The sequence below is a fragment of the Actinia tenebrosa genome, unplaced genomic scaffold, assembly GCF_029948245.1.
Source record: "Actinia tenebrosa isolate PJP-AT-01 unplaced genomic scaffold, QUT_ActTen_1.0 PGA_scaffold14__42_contigs__length_11649687, whole genome shotgun sequence".
Lineage (NCBI taxonomy): Eukaryota > Metazoa > Cnidaria > Anthozoa > Actiniaria > Actiniidae > Actinia > Actinia tenebrosa.
In genome coordinates this window covers 2324513-2342964 of record NW_028292574.1, presented here as the reverse complement: position 1 = coordinate 2342964, position 18452 = coordinate 2324513, and the positions used below count along the sequence as shown (strand labels likewise).

The following is an 18452-nucleotide window of genomic DNA, read 5'->3' as shown; positions in this document are numbered from 1 at the left end:
CATCGATATAGACCTCTTGCACGAGAGGGATTGTTCTGGTGGACAAAACAATGTTTTTTGTTCGCTTGTTTGTTTGTTTGTTTTTTCTTTTTCTTTTCATAAGAAAAGACGGCCTATTGTTTTGTCCCCCAAAACCATTCCTTTAGGAAATCAACGTAAGCTAGGGGTCTATTGCAAAAAAGGCTTACTAGAGGACATGAAAGTGTATGAAAATAACTGGGGGGACTAAAAAAACCACATCTTTTTATATAGCGAAATTGAGAGCTATGAAGTAAATTAAAATACACGGATCTATCTTAAAAAGGCCGGGAAATGTAGCTGATTTAAATAGTTAATTTTAAGTTACAGCAGTTACGGATCTACGAGAGATTAAGAATACAAGCGAGAATGCCTTTATCTGTATTTAACAGATACACCTACTTGCAAGAACGTTGACATACGAAAATAGAACATTAGTAATTTAGTGAGAAAGGAATACATTATAAGACAAAAGAAAAAGTTCAGCTTCAGTGATCTTCTTTTGTTTTTTAATATAATTCCTATCTCACTAAATCACTAATGTTCTATTTTCGTATGTCAATGTTCTTGCAAGTTGGTGTATCACGAATTTTTAATTTATTATTTTATTTATTTTTTCTTCCAAGGAAGCTGGAAATATGAAGAACAATATATAACTTATTCAGTGACTATTAATCATTGATAACTGTTGATTAAAATATTCAGTAGATGTTAACCTGAGTACTTCGAGTCACCAGGTAGTCCAGCAGTCTGCAGGTTGCATGGAACATTTATGTTAAATTCCATGTGCGGTTTTCCGCAGTAAAAGGGATCCAACCTGTTCGACCTAACCAACCAATCACAACGCCTCCTAAGTACCTGTAAAAATAATATAATATGATAATTATATCAACAAGTGATTAAATGACAAGAGAAAACATTTTGCCAAGTCCATGAGCTTACATTTTGAAAGCATTATTCTATGAATGACAAACGATTGGGTTTTGTTTCGTTTAAGGTAAGTGTTCGTTAAAATTGTTATATGTTGTTTAGACAGAGTATTATGACTGCATGCAGGGACTATCAGATACTAAAAGCGAGTAGCCTTATGCTATATATAGGGATCTGAACAGAGTGGAGAAATTAGATGGTATTAAGACTGCTGACAGTAATAATATTTCCCGATGCTAGACAAAATGTTATAAACTTAATTTAATAATAAAATTTCGTGCATCTAAAACTGGTTATACCTTATCGCTATATATTTACAAAATAATGTGTTGTGTAACATCCGATTGTTTTTTGTATAGGAACTTATTTGCCGGGAATAAAAACGCAAGCTGCCTTCAAGAGATAAAACTTAATGAATTCAATGGATTCACATACTGTATTTAAACAATCATTCGAATCATTCGAAGATTACATTAGTTCAGAAGAGATCGAACCGAACCCAGAGGAATGCACATCTTTACTAAACAACGCTGCTAAACAAAGCAATGAAGAAAAATTCACCTTTATTGAACTTCAAGTCTTGCCAAAAGATGACAAAGAGATTTCACCGGGAGAAGTACCACGTGATAGGCTAGAAAAATATGACAGTGATATAGAATGTAGAATCTGCCGTTGCAAAGGCGATGAACCTTTGATTAGCCCTTGTAAATGCTCAGGTTCTTCGAAATGGATTCATCAAAGCTGTCTTATCCAGTGGTTCCAGATATCTAGGACTTCGAGGTGTGAACTATGTTCAGAGACAGTTATTATTAGGAAATACACGAAGCCGATATGTGAGGTAAGTTGGCTACCATTTGCTAGTAGTTAAATTATACTTTGAAAACGTGAAGGTGTGTTGATAAAGATGATTGGGAGTGATATATGTGGAATAAGAAAGATTTGGCCGTGTTTGTTTCATTCTGTTAAGTAGTTCTATGAGATACTTCTATTACAGGTGCTATATATATAACACCAATTACAAATGACAGAATTTTAATTAATTTAAGGCTCATAAATATGAAGGATGAAATGCAAAGAAATTTCACGATATTCCTATTACTCATCGAATGCTCCCATATTTCGAGTTCGCATTTATTCCAGCCTTTAGCCTCGATAGTGTACAAACGTCTCCCAAGGTCCATTGTATAGACGTATGAAACATGAAAAAATTAATATCCACGGATTTTCGTCGAAAGCTTTGTAATAGCCGAGAATAAGGCTGATCAAAAGAGAACTCAAAAACTGGAGTACACCGTATAAGTGGATTCTCAAACAACTTAAAAAGGTGCTTCTTGTTTGCAAAAAGAGCCGCTTCGCAAATTATTCGCCGAAGGCGAAGTGATAATCATCAGTTGGGATATTCATCATAATGGCACTGAACCTGAGGGGAATAAGTGTTTCAGTCTAATTTTAGACTTGAATATCAGAGAAAAGTCGAAATTCAGGATTAAAAAATAATATTTTAGCATTACTGCTGATCTGGAAAATTCTGAAAATAGGCCTCTAAATATAGATCGTTTTCCTGCACGTGACGTTATATAACAAACAAAACAAAACAAAAATTTAATTCATTTGCCTATGAATGTTATAATCTTGATTCTTCAATATGTCTGAGAGAACTATCAGTGATGTTACTAGTGTAAATAATTCTACTTATTACTTCTCTAAAAAGTCATTGAATTTAATGAGCATTTTTTAGTTTGCTAAATCATACATTTTTAGTTTAATTCGTACATGTTTTAAAATTCGATTGATTTAGATAAATTGCATGAAATAATTTTCTGAAATTTTGGCCGTCATCTTGCAACATTAGTTTTTAATTTGCCACACATTTACACGTTGTACACAAAAATCTAGAGTTTGCAGTCGTATTATTAATATTTGTACATGATCAAAAGGATTGTTTTTTGATTGGTATCGAAAATAGTCTAGCACCTAAGCAAATGATCATGAAACGTGACCAGTGAAAAGAAATATTTTCAGCATGAAGGCCATGTTGCTGTGGTACGTGCCGTGGGCAGTGAATCTGAAATAGCTTCCTTGATAACACAGCGTTTGAACTTCGAATTCAAGTTTAACTTTGATAAACTCAATGCATTGCGCGCTTAATTCTATATTATGACCTGGTATATACTTTAGAAATCCTTAAAGTGTGTATGTGACACGAAAACATTTCGTCATTTAAAATGTATAGTTTGTTAGTAATAATGAATATATCGTACTGAAATTTGTTTCGAAAGCTTATTTCTTGAGATATGTGAGAAAATTAAGCCCAATTTGTGACATCATTTTGTTGACACGTACTCTAGATTCGGTAGTAATGCACTAAATACAAACTCGTGAATTCGTATAAAATAATACAACAAAAGGCATATTCTAGAGCTTCATTTGATAGCTCACGTAGTACTCTTCAAATGTCGGGAAACTGAAAAGTGTACTACATGAAATTAAGATTCTATATTCAAACATATATTCTGTGTATCTAAATCTAGAAACTTGTTAACAAAATGACATCACAACTTGTTCTAAATTTTCTTGAATTTCTAGAGAAATACGTTTTTGACACAAATTATTTCGTGTCATATGCACTTTAATTAACTCAAACAAACTTACATAGGCGTGATTGGTATCCAAAACAAATTACATAAACAAAAACCAAGACAAAAGATAAAGCATGCTTTTTATTTTACTTTTAGTGGAAACGTCCCAAGGGAGGTTTTGGTCCCTGCAATAAAGTGGATCTCTGGTATCTGTTCGTGACATTGTTCAGCCTCGGGACTATCGTAGGTTTTGCAATCTTCCAAGGCCTGATGGGAGCAGAGGAAAGTACCGAGACAATATTAGTCTTCGTAGCTATTTACATCCTGTGTGCTATCATGATCCTGGTAAGAATTTGGTATTTTTATGTTTGGTTTACTCGGAAGAGTACGTACTGGAATGCATGGAGAAGTTTGAACCAGAATTGGATCATTAAATCGGCCACTTCGACATCCACTGCATTCGAAGAATGCGCCGTGGTGTAGTCCGAATGGTAGCACTCCACGCGCGTTCCACTAGTTAAACAATAGACTTTGACGATACGGTGCCGCCATCTTGAATCGCAAGATATTATAGGTTGTCCAGGGAGCAAAGCAAAACAAAGATGGCATTTCATTTGTCTGTCTTTCATTTATGGGTAAAGAAGGGTATCGATGTGCCGTGGATTTTTGTTGTCTTCATCAAGCCTCATATTACCTTCCGTATTAGGTCTATATTGAATCCCTGAGTTCAAGAAATCCAAAATGGCCGCTGTGTCGTCGAAGTAGTTAAGTGAGTCTATTCGTAATTCTGACGTATCTAGGTTACCGTTGCAAACCTCAAAAAGAGGTTAGCCAGAAGTAATTGTAATTAACAGTGTATTAAGAGTCGAACGATCCATTTTACTGTGTAAATTCAATACAATATAGTTAATTGCCGAAAACACGATGTTTTTATTGGACCTCTGTTTAGCGGCCAATCTCTATTAAGCAGCCACATTTTCTGGTCCCGAGGGTGACCGCTTAATAGACATTCAAAATGTTCAAGGGTCATTAGATGATTTATATACTCATATAAAGGGTCTTTTAACTTTCTGGGTTCTATCATTTTAAATAGCATCTATTATTCCTGGAATGCAACCACGTGATTTAAATTCACGTCAGTTATAAACAAACAAGCAAAAAACAAAACAAAGGAAAACAAAACAAAACAAAACAAAAAAAACAACCGCCATATTGGTTCATCTAACTAGAGAAGCTAAAGGCCGGTTTAGAAGGTACGGTTTTCGCCTACAACTATCGTATACAACTCCTACAACTCGAGTCTTAGCTTGTAAATCGAGCCTAAAACTCGCCTACGACAGACGCGTGCAACACGGAAAAAGTTGTAGGATTTTGAAACATGTTTTAAAAAGCTACGACAATCGTAGGTGTCATGACGCGAGCGTGTTGTATACGATACCGTCTAAATCGGCCTTAATAAGGAATGCTTTGTTATCGTGAACCAATGTGAAGGCCATCACGTAACATTCAACCCAAGAATAATGAAATTGAAAATTGAAAATTGGGAATAAAAAATTGTGTATGCATTTTCGTTTATAATGAACCAACTTGCTTTGCAAGAACACAACAAGTTATCAATTAGCTATTTGGCATCGCAGTGCATATTTAATGGCCGTTTTAGGGAACGTATTTCCAAGATGGCGTCAATTCTTCCCCTAAAACAGTCCAAACTTGCACTGTAGTGCCAACACGACCTAGTTTTTTTTCTCAACCTAGCTCGGAATGTTAATAGATCGATGCGTAAAGAAGGGTGGCACAATAGAACTGCGAAATGCCTCACAAAGACAAGGGTCAGAAACCTGTACTGGCGAATGTAAAACTGTAAATCTAATTTAGGTCTCAGGCTGATTGAGCAACGACTGAATATAGCCTTATGTATATCTTTTATTTATATGAGAGACGTGCTGTTTTTCTGTTTGTCAACTTCATACTGAAATTCGTACATGATTTAAAACATTTATATAGGTATCAGTCGAACATAGGTCTCTATACAAATAGACCGGGAAATAGAGCATGGATGTAAAAGTAGTGTACAAAAATAACATAACAGAAATAGAAGTAATTAATTTAACATTGCATGTCCTTAAAAATGTTTCAGTTAATAAATTGTGGAAGTGTGAAAGTATTCAACAATTACACCTTGTTTGTTCTCTCCCATTTCCCCTCATTTCCCATTCTTCATTGGGGGAAAAATAGGAAGAATTTGCCTAATGAAGTCATATTAAAAATGCTGAGTAAGGGACAGGTCATGGTTTATCGCCTTTGAAATACAATAGACAATACGTACAGACAGGAGTAAAAGCAAAATTGTATTTATTTATTTTGTCTCCAAAAAACTATTTCTACATTTAAATAAAGTAACAATAATTAAGATCTAGACAGCAGAAAAAACATAATATCAAATAATAAATAAATGGTAATGAATTTATTTTGATTACAAGCAGAAGTGTTTACAATAAGCAGCTAGCTTGTGCAGCTTTAATTCCTCAAAGTTTACCATATAATAAGCTGTTAGGGTTGAATATCCGAATGCCTTTTCTACCTATTATAGCGCCAGTTGGTAACATTAGCATTGAGATGTTAATTTGCCAACCATCTTGTCAAGTTACTTTTGTGTCATGAAACGAATCGATTTCTGGTTGAAATCAGTCGTCATGACAATAGCGTACGTCACAGCAACTAGCGCTTTTTAATTTGTTTACGTTTATCGCGAACCATAAAAGAAACCCTTTGCTGCTGATCTAGATCAAAGCACGACTAACTAAGCGCATGTGCCCCCTTTTGGCCATTTGGCTATAGTTAACTTGGCTAGTTTAAATCTAGAAATTAAACCCTTATTGTATTACGTTAATACTATTTTATCGTCTGGGGACGAATCACGCGATAAGGCTCTTCCATGCTGGATGGCAGATGTACACGCCGCCCTCCCCGCCCCACAGAAGAAAAAAAATGCCGGTATATGCACGAGATTAAAAAAATATTTGTTATATTTTTACAACAAATGTATATATGCACGTGATTTAAAGAAAATGTTTATCAAATATGTCGGTCACTGATAGAAAGAATGATAGAAAGTGATTGGTCACGTGATTCGCTAGTGAAATAGGATCTGTATAGAAAAATGTTTTGAAAAAAATGTACAAAAAAGTAATGAATGGGATCCCTGCGGACGTGAGAACATGCATGGAGCAAACCTGTCACGTGTTTCCATCAGGCTTGCGAATGTTCATGTGGAAAGCAAATGGGACCTTTTTTTGAAGTGAATGTTCTGAAAAAACAACATGGTGAATGGATTAATGAAAACAAAAATAAAAAATGAAATAAACTAATTGGGAAAATAGGGAAAACAAAGAAATGTAAATGGTATAAAAATGTACCATTACAAACAAATCAGTTAAAAGTGATTATCTGAATTCTACTAACTCACTAGCAAACGACCAACATTACTAAAATATAAAATAATATGATAAGTAATTTATCATTTAGAAAATATCGATGATATGATTATCATTTAGGAAATAAACATAAAGTTCAAAATTCAAAAAGAAATTAGAAACTGGAAATCAAATCAACACAAATGTAAATGTCAAATAATGGTTTGAAGCAAGAAAGAAATGAAAAATGAATTACGTAACGAAGAATATAAAATGGAAAGAACCAAATTTGGAAAATGAATGTAAATGTTATGATAAGACAAGCGAAGCATATTTCGGATTCATGTTTCTTGAATATGAATGTGAACAAGGATTGGCTAAGATTTATCTTAGACAACATTACACCAGGTGTGGGAGGGTTTGACCGTCTGCACTGCAACATCGGTCGTCTGAAAGTAAACACACACATACATAAGCTGCCTTGAGTATTCAGGGTGTCATAAAAGAGAAAGTATAGCACACAACAGCACACTAATCTTGCTATAACAGTATGGTTGTCTTGGTTGTTGTCCATTTTGATGTAGTTTTGATACAGCTCACGTCTGCTCAGCCGTGTTTCCGGGTCGTTCACACATTTTAACGTTTAATGATAGCGCTGTTTTTGAAGCAGTTGAAGGGCACGTTTGTAATGAATGTTGAGAAGGTCTTGGAGCTGAATGGGGATTAGGTTTAGAAGCTTAAAGTTTGATTATATGTTAGCGGTTAGTGCTGAGACAATTGCAAGACTGAAACTGCACATTCTATAGACCCCTTTGGACTATGAAGCTCAATGTTGATGGGGGCAAAACAATAGGTTCCAATTCTCAGGTGATTGGATTGGAATTCGTTTGTTTTGTCCACCAGGCCGAGCTGCGTTGACGTCACATGCATGGAGTCCATGGACTAACAGCAACACTGTACTTGCTGCTCTAATAAATGAATGGCTTTAAGTCAAAAAAGTGAACTTTTTCTGTCGGAAATGGAATTTTGTTTGGTGTTGCAAGACACATGAATGAGGCACCAAGGTAAAAAGCGATAGCCAATTTAAGCTAAACACAATGAATTTGAAGCTAAACAACCTAAAACCCTAATCCAAGGTACAGTAAAGCTTGAGCTACACCAAGAACGATTCGGGAAATGACATTTGCAACAAATACGTACACAACATTACTGCCGTGAAGACCCTCTAGCTTTCCTAGTTTGCACAATTCCGCCCTCGCTAGCTGGCTATTTAGGGTCACCTATTGCATTCCTACAAAATGCCTTTGCACATTTGAAGCAGTTAAACCAACTTCAAACTCATTGTTTGAATTTATAAAAGCAATATATGTGGAATAATTCATGACCCGCTGATTAACTTATGGAGTTGTTTGTTCATGAGCAGTCCTGGCCCCTAGTCGTATTAATATTACGTTATCAAACTGTGGTTAATATAAAAAAAATATCTGAATTCCCTTAGTCAGCTGCATTGTCGTATTTAATCATTAAGTTACTCGTTGAATGGTTATACTTTTACACATTATATTATATTCGTCTCTCCTTTTAAAAACAGCACTGCTATAGTATTAGGCTGCGTTCATAATGTGAGGCAAAGTGGGGGGGGGGGGGGGGGGGGGGGGAGGGGGGAGGGGGGGGTGCAGTGAAGATTCGAAATGTCCAGAATAATTCTCAACACCGCCCCTTAAAGTCATGCAAAAAATACGATCCCCCCTAATCAAGGCTTGTAGCTTCTTCCAAAAATTGTGCATCCCCCATTTTTCTGATAAAAATTTGCCGATCCCCCCTTTTTCCTACCAAAATTTTCGCGATCCCCCCTCAATTTCACCTGCCCCGCCCCCTGCCATACATTATGAACGCAGCCTTAATACCTACGTCATAAATTCCTAGATCCTTCTATCATTTAGTATCAAGCTATATAAAGTTTTTTATGTAAAAAGTTCACTAAAAATGTTTCCCTAAACTGAATAACTAAAAGACTGGCCATTCAAAATCACCTACTTTTTCCAGAGGAGATTCCGATAAAGATGAAGAACCTTGAGACAACTCCTTTCTGCGCATGAGCACTAGGGCTTGGTATGCTAATTTCTTGATATCAGCACGTGTAAATCCACGTGGGTATTCACATTCTTCCAGCCACGTGTCTGCCTTTCGCGCCAAAAGAAACCATTCATCTTGGTAATCGCGGTGGTTACGGCAAAGCCATGCCAGTCCTAAGGCAGTTGCCCAAAGCTGTGTTCTGTTGGGAAATAAAGGAAAAAAAAAAATGAAAAGTGGTTGATGAAAAAGTAAATAAGTTGCCGTTTATTTGCTTTTTGTCATTTTTGTTTTGTCGCACATTATTTGTATCTGTTGTACCTTTGTTAAAGGATATTCTATATCAATGGGCAGTGAGCGCATGATCATATGGATGATCAGTGCCGGGTTGGTAAGTTAGGATGCATGAGTCCTAAGCTTTCAGACGATTGGAGTGTACAAGAAAATACGATTTGAATATAGCATGGTGTGCCATGAAAAAGCATTTACATCTTTGGAACTAAACCTAGTCTGAAATCCATATGATGATAAGAAACAGTGGAATACCGTCGAATATACGTCGACTTCCCTGCCTTTTTATAATTATTGACTGTATTTTCAATGTTATTGGATAAATATGTTCTAAGTTGTAATGACTTCAATAGCCGCCAGATGTGATTTAAATAACATCCCCCATACTGAGTGCAGATGAATATATTGTAATGTTTCAATATACTTCCATACCCATAATCGCATTTATAGCCCTTCATCAGCTCTTCCAAGTCTTTTGATACGCATACAGTATTATCGGCCAGCGGTGATGCCTGTTGTATGCTGAATAAAGGCAACCCAACGCATTCAGCGAATCTTTCGTCTTGTTCCCAATATCCATTCCTAAACTGCAATTTTGCCAGATCAACAAAAGGTTGATAGTCTTTCAAAGGTTTTGTCAGGACAGGCGACAACCGACCTGACAGGGCAGATGACTTGTGATTAACGCTGGTTGTTGTTTGCTTCTCTCCAACCACGTATCGGGTCGACAATGGCGGGAACTGACGCCCAGCTGAAGTTAAAGCAAAAGCAGAAAAATCATTTATATTTAGTATCTCATTCCACAGGGTGTAAAATCCCCCAAGCAGAGTTACCTGCGAGGAAGGGTAACAGAGATGTGCGTAATTCGAAAACATACTTTAGTTTTATTCAAGTTCTTCACAGCACAGAAACACTGGACTTGTGACAATGAGAAACCATTCCAATGTTACCGCACGACGTACTGTGTACGGATGTAAATCATTACCGCATGTTTTCTATTTTGTTGAGAATAATGCCATAAAATAATTACTTGGTCCGACGCTACCCCGTACGGAGGCCGAGTGCCTGTACTTCAGTTTTCCAAGCAATGGACCAAATCCACTTGAGCGTATATAATGTATTTCCAATTTCAAACCACGTGTCTTAAGTCTCTTAAGAATAAAATTCTTTGTTTGAGTCGTATCCATATTCATGTGTCTTCTCGTGTGCAACCGTTAAACAAAGAAGTAATACTCAAGGGGATGTCATTTTGTTTCAAATGGGAAAGAAATGGATTAGGCCGATTTGGGAAGTAACGTTGTCGTAGTGATCAGTTAATCTGATTGGCTGACATGATATCAACTTAGCAGATGCATATAGTACCTACCGTGATACGATCTAGACAGTGCGGTGGTCCTAGTAACATTGCTATCGCAGCTATCAATGGTCCCCGAGCGATCCAGTCGGTAAAGATCCGCCGGTTCCTCTCCATTGCCCATTGTTATCTCGGTGCTTTCTGATTCTATTGACTCCTGGTCGCTTCCTTCTGGACTTGGTAAGCGCCTACCGAGACCAGTTGTAAACCCACACTTGCGCTCCAACATGAGAACATTCCTCTTCCTGGAATAATTATAAGTAACATACCGTGGTTGGAATATTTTATAAGCTATTTCAGTTAATGTTGCTAGAACGCAAAGTGAACAGCTAGTAGACCACTTTACCTTGAGCGTAATGATTTTGTATTTCAAACCATGGATTATCTCCTAGAGTATAATTTCTTTAGTAGCCAGTAGATCTCTTTACCTTAACGCAATGTTTTTGTATTTCAAACCATGTAATATTTCCTAGAGTATTTTTTGTCTAACGGTTACGCATGGGTAGAACAAACTCCAATAAAAATGAAATAAAAAAAAAGAATCTATTCTCATGGAATTGCCACATGGTTTAAAATGAGAAAACACCGAACCAAAGGTAAAAAGTTCTAATAAAAGATGTGAATAAAGAAGAATTGGGATATGGTTCTTATAATGATTGTCGTTGCTTATTATTTAATTATCATTATTATTTAATTCAAAGGAACATTGTATCGGTAGTCTGTAGAAATATGAGACGAGTAGTTTTAGAAACGTGATAAGAAACTCACAAATCTAAATGTTGCAAGGCAATAGTTTTGTTTTATATTAAAAATTTGATCAACCTCAATCGATTTCGGAGTCACCTCTGACGAGTTTAAACATATTTCATACCTTGCCTTCATCCAAGAAAGAATTTCGTGAGTACTTGCAGGCAAAAAGAGAAAGGTATATAACCCAGATTTCTAACTGATCCTTCCTCAACCATTGTAACCAGCAGGCATGCAGTGGGGAAAATATGATATGATCCTATATGATATATACTTTTACAAAACATTTTTTACGCCGACTTCACTTACCCAAGGTTTGGACTGGTTTCTTTGTTAGGGAATTGAAGTGCACTCAAAATCTCATCTTCAAAACAATACTGATCGACGGAAGCAAAGGCCGTGAGCCTGCTGTGTACTTTGGCCTGCTTAGTGATAGTAAGTATCTTGCGCATGCTCTCTGACGGGTTTTCCTCGGAAACTTGAAGTTCCCGGATGAGCGAACGCGCCAGTAGCTGGTGTATTGTTGGACGCTTTGATGATCCACCGCTCCGGTTGATTGGGAATGGGATGACCTGTTAAGGAAGACGCAAAAGAGTTTACTGTTACAATACATCATATAAACGGTGACATTATTACATGGAACGAATCGATAATTTCAAAATCAGTTTTTTTATTCCGCTGAAGTGGAATGTGAAATCGTATTTTGCGGCATCTAGATATCTTGCCTACAAACAAAGTGCTTTCCAGTAAATTTATAGTGCTGTCTCGTAGGCTGGTGTGTCATAGTATATTGATGATTCTTCGACCATTTGATAATTATTGCTTTCTAGTATACCATATGAAGTCGCGATTACGAAGGCTTGAAAATTAAGCTCTTAGCTTGAATTTTTAAGTAGTGTACTTTTCCCCAGAGTTACAGGTGAACAAGATTCCTCCCTCCGCAAAAGCTACTCCTTCTATTGTGAAATTCAACCAAGGGACGAGAGTTGCAGGTTCATTACGCCCCACTGGCTATTAATGCGACCCAATCGCTACCCAGGCGTAAAGGATTATGTATATTTTTTTTATTTATCAGAAGATATGCTATTATCCTTTGGGTCATTGAAACTTGGTCTGAAGTTTGAAAACATTATGTCAAGTGGCTTAGATGCAGTATTGGCAATACGTTAGATGTAGAATGCAGTTTAGATGCAAGTTTTTCTTATTACCTGTTCGACTTCTTCATCTCCAACCCACCCCTTGATGCTAACAGCCCCAAAATTCTTGGGAAGACCAAGTGTTCCGAGCATGTCACTATCTTTGACAACTGTATAGGATTTTAGATCAGAGCGTTCAAGGTCTTCATGAAATAGTGTTGTGCCTTCAGTCGGTGGCCGTATTCCGGACTTCTCTTCTTCCGAACAGAGGTCATTGCTGCTTTGATCCTCTTCAAATGGTTTATCGCTATCATCCATTGAGAAACCAACACCGCTATCTCTTTCATGATACCGCGATGTCTCCTGGCTAGCCGTCTCCTTGTTGTCGCATGCGCACGCATTTCCATCTTCATTTTCATGGCTTCTATTCAATTTTTTGGTTTCAGACTTTTTTTGCTCAACGCTCATGTCCCCTTTACCATGTCCTTCCTTCTCCAGAGCATATTGATGCCTCTTGCTCTGAGCATCAGTTTGATGAGTACCATCGTTTGTTTCTTCTTTCTGTTGACTTCCATTGTCAGGGTCTTTAGCTTGGTTACTCACAGATTCCGATGATTTATTGATATCTTTAAAAAAGTCCCCAAACACAATATTGTGGACGACATCATTCTTATCAATCATGGATGATGAGGAAGATCTATGACGTCCATGACTATCACGTGTGGACCTCGTGCCTTGTACATCAACTGGTGAGTCTCTGTCTTCAGTAGTAATTGAGGAGTGATCACGTGGAGGACTCGTGCTTCGTGCACGCTTTGTTAGACAGTCAATGCTTTTCCGATTCTGTTGTATCTCGTTATTATTTATTGTACGCCGAGTATTGACTCCGAGGGGGTCAACAAAGTTCTCAAATCCAAACTCTTGCTCGTTTTGGAAAAAGTTATCGTCATCATCATCAGCTTGTCTTTCTGGTTCCTCAATCTCCAACAAAAGCTGTTCCTCTGGTAAGTACTCCATATCATCATCAAACCAGAACACCTTAACGGAATTATTAGAGAAAGAACGCATCGTACGATCCATACGACGTCTTTGAGGCGTTCTTGGAGATTCTTTCTCTTCGCTTGGAGGGCGTGACAATAATCCGTACAATACTAAGCGCTCGCCATCAAACACGAACGGGAGTTGGGATGGAGACTGTATGACATCATATCCTTCTGGGAGGTGCCAGCTGATCTCAATATCTGTGATCGCGGGCTTGAGTGACTCTTTTAGTGCTTCCATTACCTGAATACATAAAAAGAAGCAATAATAAGGATTATTAAAGCAAAAGATATCTAATAATGCATAAAAAGACACTTCAAAGAAAAAAGAAAGAATAAAATAGAAAAAGAAAATTCAACTTACTCACAGATTGAACCCTAAAACAACCTCTGGGCTGATCTAAGTCAGGGCATGACTAACTCACATATTGAACCCTAAAACAACATCTGGGCTGATCTAAGTCAGGGCACAACTAACTCACATATTGAACCATGAAACAACCTTTGGGCTAATCAAAGTCAGGGCACGACTAACTCACAGATCGAACCCTGAACAACCTCTGGGCTGTATTCAGGGCACGGCTAAATCAGAGATCGAATTGACAGAGACTTTCCGCATAGTTACAAAACAGACGTATTACATTATTTTGATAATAATAACGTTTGATCAGGATAAGTAGATTAGTTGTCCAATACCTTTGGAGGAATCCTCTCGTCCTCTGCCAGGAACCAAGACTTGCCAGAACCCGATCCTGCAATACTCTGTACCAAATAAGGACAAGCTTCAGGTCCTATCCCGAACGTGTAGAACCTATAAAGGAACAATATAAACCCTTCATCAGTTAAAATGTGCAAAACGAATTTGTATTCCTTGGCGTAACTCCTTACTTTAGACGTGTACAGGTGTGTTCTGGTTAGTCTGGCCGAAGGGGTTTGGTTACAAGTTACTGATTACCAGAAGAGGGGAATGGAACGATTTAAAAAAAAAAAACGTCCTTCTTTCACGAGGATAGCAATTAATAGCCAGTAGCTAACAAACCTGTGGCCCTCGTTCCGTGATCGAATTTGAATTTAGGAGTTGCTTTTTGCGGAGGGAGGAAAGCCGGAGAACCCGGAAAACCCTCGAAGCACAGGAGAGAACCAACAAACAACTCTGCTCATATACGACTCCGTAACCGGCGGGACTCGAGCACGGGTCGCATTGATGAGAGGCGAGCGCTCACACCGCTACGCCACCCGCGCTTCCCAAAGATGAGTTCAACTGGAACGAGCCAACAAATAAAGAACTTGATCATATTTGGCTTCCTCAACAACAAATATCTAAACTATATGTAGCAACATAAGTAAATCCACGGGTTGCTAGAGAAAAGTATACTTTTTTTCTTATTTTTCTTTTTCCTTTTCTTTTTTACTCAAGCATTTCAAGTAGTCGTCTGCCATGGTTATTGGTCACTATAATCTACGAGTCGTAGCATAAATTACAGTAAAAGGTTTTTCTAATTGTTTTTCTAATCTAATATATACTGATACAAATTGAGATCGATCGTTTAATTTTATTCATAAAGGCCCTTTATTCATTTATTTCTCTCGTTATTTAATTCTTTCGTTCTTCATACCCCGTTTTCTTTTTTCTTTGGAATTAGTTATTTTGTCAAATAATTCAATTGTTTTTTTAGCAGGGTATAAAATAAGGTGTTAATGAAGGACTCAATTGATTATTCGGCCGACTTCCGTCCTTTCGATCCTTTCTCTCTCTTAAGAACGTAGACTATACAACTGTGCATCTGCGGAGGGAGATAAACCTGAATAATTATCTATAACTCTCTTTTCTTTCTCTCCTCTCCTCTCCTCTCCTCTCCTCTCCTCTCCTCTCCTCCCCTCTTTTATCTTATCTTTTCTTCTCTTCCCTCAACTTTCATCTATTGAAATACTTAGCCTTTAAATAATGTACATGATAAAGGCGAAGAAATCATATAAAATGTATTGTTCAATAACAGCAAATGCATGGATGGATGGACGGACGGACGGACGGACGGACGGATGGACGGACGGACGGACGGACGGACGGACGGACGGACGGACGGACGGACGGACGGACGGACGGGATGGACGGACGGACGGATGGATGGATGGATTGATAATGATCATTTTATTACGCCCTCTGTGAACAGATAAAATTGCACGTCTCCCAGATAACGTTATAAAACCATTGAAGAAACAATAATACATATATATTATATGATATAGAGTCAATACAATACTGACATCACATAATAATATAAAGCTGTATTTTGATGAGCCTGGCGGTATAGAGCAAATGACTTTCCGACTACATAAACTAATTATATTGTCTATGACAAAATGTTATTCTCTCGACAAATTAATTAATTACTGCATGTGATTTTATTTTTATTTTTAATATAGGAATATATTTTATTTGGTAGTAAAAGAAAATGTTCTTGCTCTACGTTTGTCAATTATCATCATTGTTATCCTGACATTTCCTTCTCGATTTGACAACTTTTTATCAACTATAGAAACAGGTCCTTTTTATTATAAAGTGACTTTACTCATAATTCTGAATTTTAGACCCAGAAATACTATATGACTTTATTTGTCCTTTAATTTATTTAATTCGTTTCAGACTTAATCCTTTTGAGCACGAAGTAAAATAGTAAAAAAAAAACTTTTTTCCACTTAAATTTTCTCAAGTTTTGAGACCAGTCCAGGGAGGACAAACCTGTATATATAAGCAACGACATACAGTAATGCTGTACTGACATAAAGAAACAGAAACACACTAATATCAATTTCCTTACAAACATAATCGATTGAATATTGAATGGAAATCCAGACATGAAGATGTGAATTTACAACTACGACACCTGCTGTTCAATCCTAAGTCTATTATTAACTGAGTCGATTTATGGATCGACTTGTTCCCTCGCTTTACTGCGTGTTTTAATTGATATATACCATTCAATATATGCTTGTTGAACTGCAAATAGTCTTGTAAACCTCCCTCCTGCCTTTGAATTATATTTCTACGCTAAAGAAAAGAGAAGGAGTCGAACATTTTGATAATGCGTTCAAATACCTTCCTAATCTGCTCAATGACTTTGAATATTCAATTCTCTCAAACGCGTGAAAATAAATCGATTTTTTTAGTTGTTAAAAAAAACATAATTCAAGGGTTATGAATTCCTCACAAAACAAATCTACTCTTAAAATGAATTTTCGCCCTTACCTTGTGTTAGTTGAGTTTTTTCTTACTAAATCAACAACGTCAAGCGTATTGGAAACTCCTCCATCCGTCAACATGAATATTACCCGTGGAACACCGTTCTTCCTTGGCTGATCAAAGATGAAATCTAGCGGGAGAATAAGATTCGTTCCTCCAAGATCTGCTCTCATCTTTTGAATATAGGATATAGCTTTTTCCAAAGTTTCGTCAGTGTATTGCTGACTCTCTTGGAATAAGCTCCGATAGTACGATCCAAAACCAATAACATTAAAATAAGAATTTGATGGTAAACTTTTCAGGAATAAAATCAATGTTTCTTTGACCTGAAAAATGTGTTTGCCACTCATACTTCCACTTCTGTCAACCAGAAATAGGAATTCTGTCACCGTTTTGGAAAAAGATTTCAGTTGAGGTGTAAAGTTTATCATAACGGCTGGTTTCTGAGCGAAATTTTCAATCAAGTCTTCGCTGTCAGTCGTGTCACAAGTAAAGTTTTCTTTATCTCTAAGAATTCTTTTTCCTTCTTCTATAAGTACGTAAGGATCATAAGGATGGGATAGATGTAAGAGAACCTCTAGTTCCCTATCGTATGTGTGTGGTTCTGCTATCGTAATGTGAATACGAGACGCATTTGTTGCTCTTGAATCTGCATCGACTTGAATTGCATGTGTCTGCGACGAACAGCCAGCAAGAAGAGATGGAGCGACAACCTCAAGTTGAAGGTCAAAACTGTACGGTTCATGAGTCTTTCTTGGAATGTCACTGATCAGTATTTGAGAGCCGTAGCGGTCGTTGTGATTATCATCGTCTTCATCCTTGCTGCTTAATCTTGGTGTAAATACCGAAGGAAGGACGAAAAGAGATCCTCGAGTCTTAGGATCCGAGAGGAGTTCCGTAATCAAACTCACCTGTACAAACACTGAACATTGTGGAGGAATTCTACCGATGCTCAAGGAAAATAAATCATCTTCTCTTTCTTCGATAGGATAGGCGCTTTTTTCGTATTCCACAGAAGTTTTCTCTTTGATTTCTGTAAAAAGATGTCTTTCTTCCACTGTCGCTTCGAACTCCACAATCGTAGTTCTCTCGTCTTGAGGGAAAACGAATAACCCTTCGATGTCATACTCGCAGTCATTAAAGTATGTCAATGTTGCCAGGACTCGAGCGGCAAATCCATTTACCTCGGCAAAAATGCTAGATGCTTTTAAAGGTAAAGATTGAATACTATGGCGATTAACCAGTCCAGTCATCACGAAACCACAACCAAAATCATAGAAAATTCAAAATAATATGAATTTAAATCTCACTAAAGGAAAAAAAAAAGAAGAATATTCGTTCAAAGTCTTCAACCTCGATGTGTTTTTTAGTTCAAAACTATAGTATGGGATAAAGCGAATTATTAGAACTGCGGCTTTTCTCACGATGAAGCGATTTGTGTGGTATTTTACAGACTAAAATCAGAATTATTCGTCTTTTCGCCTTCTGGCATTTAAGCATTTGGGAAACAGCGTACGCATCCGTTTCAAGCCACCGTCCAATTACATGAGCTCTAAAAACAGTCAATTAACTCCTTAATTTATTCAAACACAGCAAACTGGAAAACATATATATATATATATATATATGT

The 18452-nt window shown here is 37.1% G+C and overlaps 2 protein-coding genes across 4 annotated transcripts; one reads left to right on the top strand and one right to left on the bottom strand.

The window, feature by feature from the left end:
* Positions 1–688: 688 nt before the first annotated feature.
* LOC116302343 (von Willebrand factor A domain-containing protein 5B1) lies at positions 689–18334 on the bottom strand. 3 transcript variants are annotated; one of them, XM_089029589.1, is made up of 8 exons: positions 16829–18334; positions 14278–14392; positions 12614–13825; positions 11715–11977; positions 10671–10903; positions 9737–10055; positions 8978–9215; positions 689–876 (listed from the first exon to the last, which is right to left on the bottom strand). In XM_089029589.1, the coding sequence occupies exons 1-8, from the start codon at positions 18073–18075 to the stop codon at positions 730–732; spliced, it is 3774 nt and encodes a 1257-aa protein (XP_088885715.1). In that variant the 5' UTR covers positions 18076–18334; the 3' UTR covers positions 689–729. The 3 variants fall into 3 exon arrangements, with proteins under 3 accessions (XP_088885715.1, XP_031567486.2, XP_031567492.2); XM_031711626.2 differs by lacking the exon at positions 689–876 and adding an exon at positions 5977–7389 and having other exon boundaries at positions 16829–18332; XM_031711632.2 differs by lacking the exon at positions 689–876 and adding an exon at positions 5977–6834 and having other exon boundaries at positions 16829–18332.
* Positions 928–5688, top strand: LOC116302361 (E3 ubiquitin-protein ligase MARCHF3-like). The gene is made up of 3 exons (XM_031711642.2): positions 928–1015; positions 1308–1786; positions 3684–5688. Exons 2-3 carry the CDS (start codon positions 1361–1363, stop codon positions 4008–4010), a joined length of 753 nt encoding a protein of 250 aa, XP_031567502.1. The 5' UTR covers positions 928–1015; positions 1308–1360; the 3' UTR covers positions 4011–5688.
* Positions 18335–18452: the final 118 nt, after the last annotated feature.